Genomic DNA, 10,100 nt, shown 5'->3' with positions numbered 1-10,100 from the left:
ACTAATTTAAAATCCTGTGTGAAAGTATCCCGTTTATTTTACAAAAAATTAGATTGAGAAGATATGAAAAATATATTCAGTGACCAAAACTAAAACATTGTAAAAAAAAGTTTTTTATAAACTTTGTAAGAGTTTATAAAAAAATATTAGTACTTAGGAGTGTTGAGAAGAATCGTAATAACAATATCACCGTCGCAAAATCAGAAAAAACAATGACTTAGTGAATATATTTTGGTGTTTAGTTCTTTGTAAACCATTAAACTAAAGGAGTTAACTCTCCTTTAAATATTTCAGTCAAACTCGTTATTTCTTAAAGTGAAAGTTACTTTAAGATAAAAATATTTTTAAAACGAAAAATTTTTTTCTTTCAAAGTTAGATTTACAATCCAGCTCATTTGAAAATAAATCGTGTCGGTCAACTGCAAATGAATCAAATACCAGCGGGATATCTCTGCTTTCCCAAAGATGAATTTTACTATTAAAAAACATCGATTTTCTGAAACGAGTATTCTAAATAAAAAACATTAAAATTGCTAATAGAGTTACAAAAACACTGGGATTTTTTTACAAACTTAAAGATATTATGAGCGGTACAATTAACTTATAAAGTGTTTTTTTAACACATGTATGTATGTATGTATGTATGTATGTATGTATGTATGTATGTATGTATGTATGTATGTATGTATGTATGTATGTATGTATGTATGTATGTATGTATGTATGTATGTATGTATGTATGTATGTATGTATGTATGTATGTATGTATGTATGTATGTATGTATGTATGCATGTATGTATGTATGTATGTATGTATGTATGTATGGATGTATGTATGTATGTATGTATGTATGTATGTATGTATGTATGTATGTATGTATGTATGTATGTATGTATGTATGTATGTATGTATGTATGTATGTATGGATGTATGTATGTATGTATGTATGTATTATGTATGTTACAATAACAAGACCATTTCAACAAAGTAAAGAAAAAATATATCTGTGTTTTACAATACATTATTTGCTTTACTTACTGAGTCAGATATTGCTTTTTTGTGTTTATCATTAACCTTCTTTCCAACGTCTTTGGCAAGTATACTCTTTTCTAAAAAAACAACGCCTTTACACTTACTACAAAAATAACAATTGAGGCTTACAAAAGCTTGTCCCAAATTTCCCCTGCTTAGTTTATGTAAACTGCCACTCCCCTGCTCACAGCAGTAGTTAAAGAAATGAGCGGAGGGTTTTTAAAGGCTATACAAACATGATATACTGTTAAAATGTTGTAAGGAATATACTTTGGTTAGCACCACAAATAACTTGAGTCATCAATATATATTACCAGAATTTCTTTTATACCCAGACCTCCTTTCCATCTGAATAGTATTAAAAACAGTTTTTCTAAAAAAAAATTGAATGAAATGCTAAAATGAAAAATAAAACTAAAAACTGCTAAGAAAGTAGGCCGAAATGCAAAATTCTTTTAAGCCCATGTGTTAAAAGAAGATGCTTTTTTCAAAATGTAAATTAAACATTTTTTGTTTGGTTTGTTTTGCACTCTTGACAACCACATCCTCAAATGTATCTTTGCAATCTAGATATTTAAACCATGAAAAAAAAAAAAAAATTAAAAGTGCTACCAAATGATATTTAACATCAATTATATTTAATCTTTTAAAGAATGCTAAAACCAATTTTAATTTTAAATTGACTCTCAACTTCAATTGACAACTAACACTTCCTACATTATCCAACGACTTGACATTGTCACTAAATTATTCAACAACTTGTCTTCATCATTACATCATCCAGTAAACTGAAAGGGTGAGAGCTCTTATCTCTCTAATTTTAAAACAACTTCTTAATATTTCTTATTGATTAGCTTTAAACTAACCAGATAGTTCTACGATACCCTTTTACTTACAAGCAACAATTTATATGTATTTAACTAAAACATACCATAAAACAGTGTTAAACTTTCAACAAGAAATTTAACTTTAATGCTAATGGCCGAAAAAATGATACTCAGCCCAGTAGAAATGTTTTTATCTTCAGCTATATCTGATGTTATTCATTTATTCACAACAATCAGCCCTATACAAAATTGGCATTGAAATATTCATTAGAATAACAACTAAGTTTAATTATGTAAAACCAAAAAAAATGTAAGCAAAAACAATACTAATGACTTAAAAACAAATGACATGAAACATTATTTGCTATCTGGAAGATGAAGTCGTTTTTTGTCACTTCACTATTTGCATAATATTGCTTTATTAATAAGCAAAATTAAGCCAGAGTATGTTTGATAGCTAATTCACACTAAATCTGTTTTAAGTTTTGGATGGGCAGAGGTGGGATGTTGATTATGGTTGCCAAACAGTCTATACTTTAACTGAAGGTTAGTTGTTATCCTAGGAGGCCCTAACAACCAAAAATTTATTGCTTAACTTAACATGGTTTGAAAATTAAAATCCTTATATTTAGGATGCGTGCATACACAATTCCAAAATTTTTTTTATTCTAATAGTTTTAAAGTCATTTTCTTTAACTAGATTACCTTTTTAGAGACATTACTTTACAGATAATTATGCAAAAAAACATTTTTCTAGGTAACTTCTTTCTTTACAAACCAATAAAATTTTCTCCTGTTGATTTTAAACAGCTTATGTCTACATTACTTCTTCAAACCTATCAGCATAAACAGATATAATCAAACCAATCGCTTTTGAACATACAGTTAATTTTATCTGAACATGCAGTAAAATTTATTTGAGCATACAGTAAATTTTATTTGAACATACAGTAAATTTTATTTGAGCATACAGAAATTTTTATCTGAACATACAGTAAAATTTATTTGAACATACAGTATATTTATTTGAGCGTACAGTTAATTTTATCTGAACATGCAGTAAAATTTATTTGAGCATACAGTAAATTTTATTTGAACATACAGTAAATTTTATTTGAGCATACAGAAATTTTTATCTGAACATACAGTAAAATTTATTTGAACATACAGTAAATTTTATTTGAGCGTACAGTTAATTTTATCTGAACATGCAGCAAATATTATTTGAGCATAAGTACATTTGAACATAATAGTCTTGCAACAAGTACCTTAACAAAAAAGTGGGCAAGCATGAGTTGATGTTAAGTTATTTGATGCAAGATGAATACCCTGAACTTGATGTAGCTAACTTAAAGGAGTTTAACTAAACACAGGCTAAAACTAAAAGTAGGATAAGTTTATAATCAACAATTTCAAAAACTTACTTGCGCACCATTTCTTAAAAACATTTAGTACTCATAACACCAAAGTTTTAACAGTGTTAAAAACAACATTTAAAAAGTTATTAGTGATACATGTCAAATAACAACACATTTTATTACTCATAAAAATCACTGATATACAGATTTTCATTAGAAAAATAAAAGATATTATTGTTGCCCATAAATACCAGCCTAATTTAAACAAAGTATTGTATTTGTGCAAAATAATATCAAATATAACACTGTGCATTGCATATCACCAATGCAAAACTATGAATTAGAGATGTATTTTTTTGTAACTCTCAAATTTTACAAAAATAGCTATACATAAAAAAAAAAACATTCCTTAGAGGTTCTTGATGTCATTGCCATAAAATGTGTCTCTTGTACAAACAGAATGTGTGCTCACTTTAATTAAAGTAAAAAAAGTTGTTTATTAGTAAGAATAATTATAACAAAGATTAAGTTTAAGTATAACAAAATTAACTATTCAAAAGATTAAGTTGAACATCAACTTTTTAAATTTTCTTTACATTAATGAAAAATTTCACTTCAAATTTACATTAAAACAAAAATTTGATTTTAAAATTTGAAATCTGCTTAATCAAAAGCAAGAACATGTTCATTTTTCAAAATAAAACATACGTATTATAAAACAAACTTAAAATTAGAAATAACTTTTTTGTTTTAGACTTTTGTGGAATGGAAAAAATTAATATTCTTAGCATTTTAAGCTCAATTATTTTCTAAAAGGAAAGAGCTGCTCAGGCTTTGCGAAAAAATAGGAGTATACAAAATAAAATTAAAAGACCCAAAAGTCTTAAAGGTAAGTAACAGTCTTTTAGGTGCGCAATAGTCTTAGAGATGGTTTCAAAACATTGGTCTAACTACTAAGAGCTGCACGATATAATGGATAAAAAAAACTAACTTATTGATGGCAATTTATGCCTTTCTGAATGCATAAGTGTAGGCTAATTTAATTTTAAATTATTCCAACAAGAGCACTGAGAGCCAGTAGGTGGACAAAATGGGAAAAACTTTAGTTTACAAATCTCTGCAACTTACCTGATTTTAGCTCCTATGTATATTAGGCAATAACTACTGTTATTTAATTTATATTAAATCCCATAGTTATGTTGACTCATTTGAATATTGCAATTTAAAAATAATTATAATAAATGTACATAAATCATTTCAGAGAGATCAATATTGTGCGATATTTCAATTACATCTTTGTTATCAAGAAACCAAATTGGTACAAAGTTATTTTAGCACATTCAGAGATTAGACAAAGCAAATTGTTACATGGACTTGTTACATTATGTTATCTTTATAACATTTTCAAGATCACATGTCTAAAAATGTAAACTTTTAGGAAAAAAATTGTTTGTTGGACTGTTACTGAAAACTCATATGTAATTGAGCTATAGCATGTTTAAATCAAGTTTCCATTGATTGCTAGTCCCCATAAATCCTTATTATGATTTCAAACAGCTGGCTATGAGTCAAACTCAAGGATTTTGTTTTGACACTGGGACTGCAAATATCACTTTATCCATAATACCATACGGCTTAACCTGTGCACAAAGTAGTGATACACGCACATGACATAATTTAATGATAGACATTACTCAAACTTTTCTTATTTTCTCCACCTACTGGTCTACTCTCTACCTACTGGTCTACTCTACACCTACTGCTCTCAAAATTCTAGATTAAACCTTTAAAGGTACCTGAATAATACAAATTGCCACTCTTTTGACATGCAACCAACAACGAAAGTGGAAACACTCGGCTATGTAAATTTTACTATCACAAAAGGGAAGAGTGTCGGACTTCTTTGCTTTTGTCCGTGCAAAGCAACTTGTCATTAATTTGAACAGCTGTTACAAATGTTGCATATTAGTTATGCTATGAGCTGTCAAGACGAACACTCTAGCGACTTTTATGTTTTCTCTTTGAACTAACAACTTTTACAGAAGAATGTAAACTTTACACGTTATTCGCTTTGCCTTTTGGTAAACAACTGTGATGCATAAAGAGCTAGCACGCAAATAATGTAGCTAGATTAAACTAAACAATGATTACGCAGCAGTGTGCCTAATTAATCAAAACTTATGATAACACTATGCAACAGCAAGCAAAACTAAACGTTCATTACCATTTCTCAAATTCGCCAATTTTAACTTATCCCTTTAATCTAATTTCACTTGAATTTAAAAAACGACAACCCATCTTGAACCTTTCACATGCGACATAAAGCGTTTGCACCCATGACAACGAACAAAACACGTTTAATAGTGGGCGTTTTAATGCTCCATTCTTCATTATATTTGCTACACTTGATGAGTATTTCATGTACAATTTGATTTAACGATTCAGCACATTTTTAATTAATGTTTTTGAGCGTTTTAACGGTATTTTTGTTTATTGTCTTCATTGAACAAGCCTTACTAACTTAAGAATGTTACTTTTAACAGCAACGACATGAATGGATTTGGCGAAACTTGCCCGTTAAATAACGCCAAACTTGAAATGAAGAAGTGGCAAAAAAACAACAAAAACAAAATGAAATACGTGCAAACAAAACTGAATGATTTTTACGGTGATTTATTTTTTTACGCGCTACTCTCTTTTCATGGCTTTTGTTGCTTTATTCTTTTAAAGACATACGCTAAGGAAATGGGATGGGGCAGATCGGCCCTCAAAATAGTTACTAGTTTACTTTGATGTAAGAAAGGTGCATACAGTGTAAACAATAACATACAAATGAACAGTGTTTATTTTATCATAGCTTTGTAATATTTGGTCACAGATTAGTCACCGTCTTCATTTGGTGCCACTAAAAGATCATTGCAGCATAAACATTCATAAAGTGGACCGTTAAGTTCATTTTCTACGCATGCCGTACGTGCCCACTTTGGGCAATCTGATCACTGAATCCACTCTGCACCTCGTAAGCATAACGTTTTGCGAAATGGTTTTCATTTTTTACTTCAACGGGTTGGGTAATAAAAAAATGTTGTCATCGAGATTCAAAAGGGTTGTGACTGAAAGAATAGAAAGGAGAAATCAGCTGTCATTCTGTTGTATCTTTTGTATGCTCGCTATAGACATTCCCTGCGCATCTTTTGATAGTGGTTCCTATTCCATCGCTTTATGATCTTCCATGACTTGTGCCAAAAGTTCAATTGAAATAAAATATAAGTGCAGAAAGTGTGCCTAATTGCACCCTATCTTTTTAAAATACACGCATTGTATAAATATGGGTTGCAACTATTTATTTTAATGGTATGTCTCTAATTATTCCTGAACCACAAAAACGTCGTTGAAAGATATGTGGAAGTTGGAGCTAACGTTGAGGGTGTGGCGATTCCTCGGTTAGAGAAAGGCCAAGGTCTTGGAACTACTTCGCTAGGCCTGGGCAAAGAAGTAATCGTTGAAGAAAAAAGACTTTGTTTTCTGTCCTCAGTTGATTCTATTACATACAGTGCCTCAAAAAATTATCCGACCAAACATTTTTTTAAATATTTTTCCTTAAAAATGTGATGTATTTTCGTAAATTTAGACTGTTTTGGTAAACTCAAGATTAATAAAAATAGACGAACATGTTTTTATATAGTTTTATTTATTTTAATGTAAAATATGAATCACAATGTTTTCAGTCTTAAAATAAAGGAACTTAGGTCGTTTTTTTACTGTCGAAAAAATATTCGACCAAACACATTATTTGTTTCATAGCAAATTATTATATAAGAAAACAGTTATTTTAATACTTTGTTGGGCCTCTCTTCTCTTGGATTACAGCTTCTAGACGTCTAGGCATTGATTCGACTAAAGATTTTGTTTGTTCTGGTTGAATCTTTTCCCAGACTTCTTCAATTGCCATTTTAGTTCTATTATCTGCTAAAGTTATTCTAGAACCTTGGGTTAAGGTATGATGAGAAACGCTTTTTTTTTTCCTAAGTAAAATTAAGACAAAAATTTGCTGTTTTTTAACTAAATTATGCAAATTATGTTCAGTACTCAGAAAATTGTCAGATCCCAGCCGAAGTTTTCGATCAGATGACTTCAAATTTTGCTTTAATATATTTCTGTATTGCACCTGATCCATTATAGTATCAACAAATTGGAGTTTTCCGACACGCTTCCTAGTCATTCAACCCCATACCATCACGTTACTGCCACCATACTTGACAGTTTCTCTCACGCAGCTTGATTTGTAGTCTTCTGCGGCTTTTCTCGAAACATTTTGGGCTCCATCAGATGACTTTAAGTTAAATTTCGATTCGTCGCTCCACAGGATCTTTTTCCAGAAACTTAACGGCATGTTTTTGAACTTAGCAAACTCCAATCTTCTTTTCATGTGTTTCTTATATCAAATATGGTTTGTTCTTACTCAAATATGATTTATTACGCACAAGTCGTCCTTGAAATCCTTGGTCTCGGATACGATTTCTGATTGTCTGATGCGGATAATTTGGTTCCATAACTCTCTTCAGCTTGCTCAGTCAGTTTTCGAGCAGAAATGAAGCGATTTTTCTTGACTTGTATAATTAAGTTTCTATCAAAACTCTTAGAAGTCTTTTTTTTTGCGACCCTGCCCTTCTTTTGTGGCTGTTGTTCCGATCAAATTATACTTCTTCATTATGTCGGATACTGTATTATGAGGAATTCCAATCTCTTGCTGCACCTGACGATAGGTTTTACCCTGATCGGCTAGATCGACAGCTAAATTTCTCTGAGAAACAGTCCAGTGACGTTTACCTCCAACCATTTTACTTAAAAAAACATGAAGCCTTTTTTTTATACAAAACTTTTTTTTTACTACAAATAAACTGTTTTTTGTTATGCAATTTTATTAATTGTATAAAAATTTGCTAAAATGTTTCAACAAATTTTACATAAAATTAATTAAACTTACCTAAATGTCGCTTGGTCGGATAATTTTTTTACAAGCCTATTCAATACTAAGTTTCTTTTAGGACAAATAATAAACCAACTGAAGCAGGAGTCAAAAAATATGAACGCTAAATAACATACTATTCCCAATAGAATTAAAATGACAGACGAAGTAAGTACCGCTATTCATTGTTTTTAGTATAATTTAGAGCAAAAACATTTTTTTGGGAAAAACTTGTTTGGTCGGATAATTTTTTGAGACACTGTATAATACATCTCAATATACGTTCTACTTGTTTGAGGCCAAAACTTCCGTTTACTTTAATCAATATTTCTTTTGACTTCTGAATAATTCTTTGCTTCTTCCGTTTCTCAAAATAAACTACTTCAATTTCTCTTTTGTTCAAAACAAAACTTCTTTTGTGAATGAAGGCTAGCCTAACAATTGGTTCGTTTTGTTTGTGTAAAAGAGTTCATGCGGTAATTCAACAACAAAAGTAAATTTAAAGCTGTCAAGTATTAAAAAATCACAAAGCATATACAGATTAATTAGTTTATATTTAGTAAAAAAGTTTTCCCTGTTAAATCAATCATCGTAAATCTCAATTAAACGATATTCTTCAAAACTGCGTTACTAATTGAGTAATTTATTTTCAAAAAGCTATCAAATTAAAAGACGACAATTCTTATATTTACTTATGCTTAAACGTGAAGCTTGAAAAAGAATCACATTAATGCTCAAGATAAAACAATATGTGAGAAAAAAAATTGAACAAAGAAATCATGATAAAAATTTAAAAATGGGCATAACCGTTTGGTTTCTCGGGAAAAACCTGTAGCAATTCCGTATGAAAAACTACGTTTTAAAAAGATGAAATAGGAAACTCCACCGAATAAGTGTAAATGTTTTGCTACGATGGTTTTCACAGAAAAGTCGTTTGTACGTCATTGCCATAAATATTTATATCGCTGTCTTCAACATTGTTGACAAGTCAATTTCACGTCAAGTAATAATAACAGTAAATGACACCATTTTTTAATTTATATTATCATTCAGGGAATATATATCCAGCAAGATTAACTGAAATGTGTCAAATCAATCTGTTTTCTCAATTTACAACAAGATTTGTAAAAAACATTTTTTATAATCTTTGTAAGAGTTTATAAAAAGGTATTAGCACATAGGAGTGTTGAGAGGAAACGCCTTCACAATATTAAGAAATAAATGTCTTGTGAATATACGAATATATTTCGGTGTTCAATTTTTTTGAACTGTAAAACTAAGGGAATTTAATATTTTTTAAATATTTATGTCAAATATTGTTAGTTTTAAGAGCGCAAAAGGTTATTTTGTGGTAAGTATAACTTTAAGAAAACGCAAAATGAACGCAAAAAAAGACGAAGAAAAGGAAAGAGCAAAACAAGAGAAATCAAAAGGAAAAGAAACTACAGGCGAGTCTAAATCTTTCCGATGTTTTTAAATGAAAGTAAGTTGATGCTAGAAATGTCAAAATTTGACGTCACCTTCGCATATTAAATTAGGCTCGATTCTCTTAAAATAATTTTCTAACTGATTTCATTCAAAGCAGCTTCAAAAAGATTTATTTGAAAAAAAAATGAATTTCTCCAAAATAAAAACTTTATTCAGAAAACCAAAGTTTTTTAAAAACAAAGTACATCCTTCTGATAGCACACATAAGCCGCTGGAACTTGATTCATTCGCAACAGATCGATACGATTCCTTTTTAAACGAGCTGGAGTGTGAATCCATCTTTGAAACAGCATTGTCAGATATCGGCCATTGCTCTTCGAAAACAGACGAAAAATATCTTGCTGATACTACTCAGAAAAAGGGAAACTTCAGAGCTTCTGCTGTATCCCACATTACCAACTTGGGCGCGGTAAAACGTCTGCTGT

The 10,100-nt window shown here is 30.0% G+C and overlaps 1 protein-coding gene and 1 long non-coding RNA gene across 17 annotated transcripts in view; one reads left to right on the top strand and one right to left on the bottom strand.

Moving 5' to 3' along the window:
* Positions 1 to 217: 217 nt before the first annotated feature.
* LOC149881381 (uncharacterized) lies at positions 218 to 8,586 on the bottom strand. 16 transcript variants are annotated; one of them, XM_090068728.1, is made up of 6 exons: positions 5,443 to 5,539; positions 5,015 to 5,354; positions 1,965 to 3,689; positions 1,304 to 1,406; positions 1,040 to 1,110; positions 218 to 510 (listed from the first exon to the last, which is right to left on the bottom strand). In XM_090068728.1, exons 4-6 carry the CDS (start codon positions 1,332 to 1,334, stop codon positions 328 to 330), a joined length of 285 nt encoding a protein of 94 aa, XP_089924854.1. In that variant the 5' UTR covers positions 1,335 to 1,406; positions 1,965 to 3,689; positions 5,015 to 5,354; positions 5,443 to 5,539; the 3' UTR covers positions 218 to 327. The 16 variants fall into 16 exon arrangements, 11 of the variants coding, with proteins under 11 accessions (XP_089924854.1, XP_089924853.1, XP_089924848.1 ...); XM_090068727.1 differs by having other exon boundaries at positions 3,129 to 3,689; positions 5,015 to 5,648; XM_090068722.1 differs by having other exon boundaries at positions 1,348 to 1,406; positions 3,129 to 3,689; positions 5,015 to 5,648.
* Positions 8,587 to 9,240: 654 nt separating this feature from the next.
* LOC149881380 (uncharacterized) overlaps positions 9,241 to 10,100 on the top strand; it is a 2,405-nt gene continuing 1,545 nt past the window's right edge. Inside the window, exon 1 of the long non-coding RNA XR_016445625.1 lies at positions 9,241 to 10,084. This is a non-coding gene — a long non-coding RNA (uncharacterized LOC149881380). The remainder of the gene's footprint in view (positions 10,085 to 10,100) is intronic.

The sequence above is a fragment of the Hydra viridissima genome, unplaced genomic scaffold (genome assembly GCF_058129835.1).
Source record: "Hydra viridissima isolate aposymbiotic clone 2 unplaced genomic scaffold, HvirCarnegie_v1 scaffold_12, whole genome shotgun sequence".
Lineage (NCBI taxonomy): Eukaryota > Metazoa > Cnidaria > Hydrozoa > Anthoathecata > Hydridae > Hydra > Hydra viridissima.
This window is presented reverse-complemented; position numbering and strand designations above follow the sequence as displayed.

What these genes read in the sequence shown, in the direction of transcription:
- LOC149881381 (XM_090068720.1), bottom strand. Translation starts at nt 5,046, where the DNA reads ATGTCAAAAGAGTGGCAATTTGTATTATTCAG. An exon ending in TGGCAATTTGTATTATTCAG is followed by an intron (nt 1,407 to 5,014) that starts GTACCTTTAAAG and finishes ATTTTTTTTTAG; the next exon opens with AAAAACTGTTTTTAATACTA. An exon ending in AAAAAGCAATATCTGACTCA is followed by an intron (nt 511 to 1,039) that starts GTAAGTAAAGCA and finishes TTTTTTATTTAG; the next exon opens with AATACTCGTTTCAGAAAATC.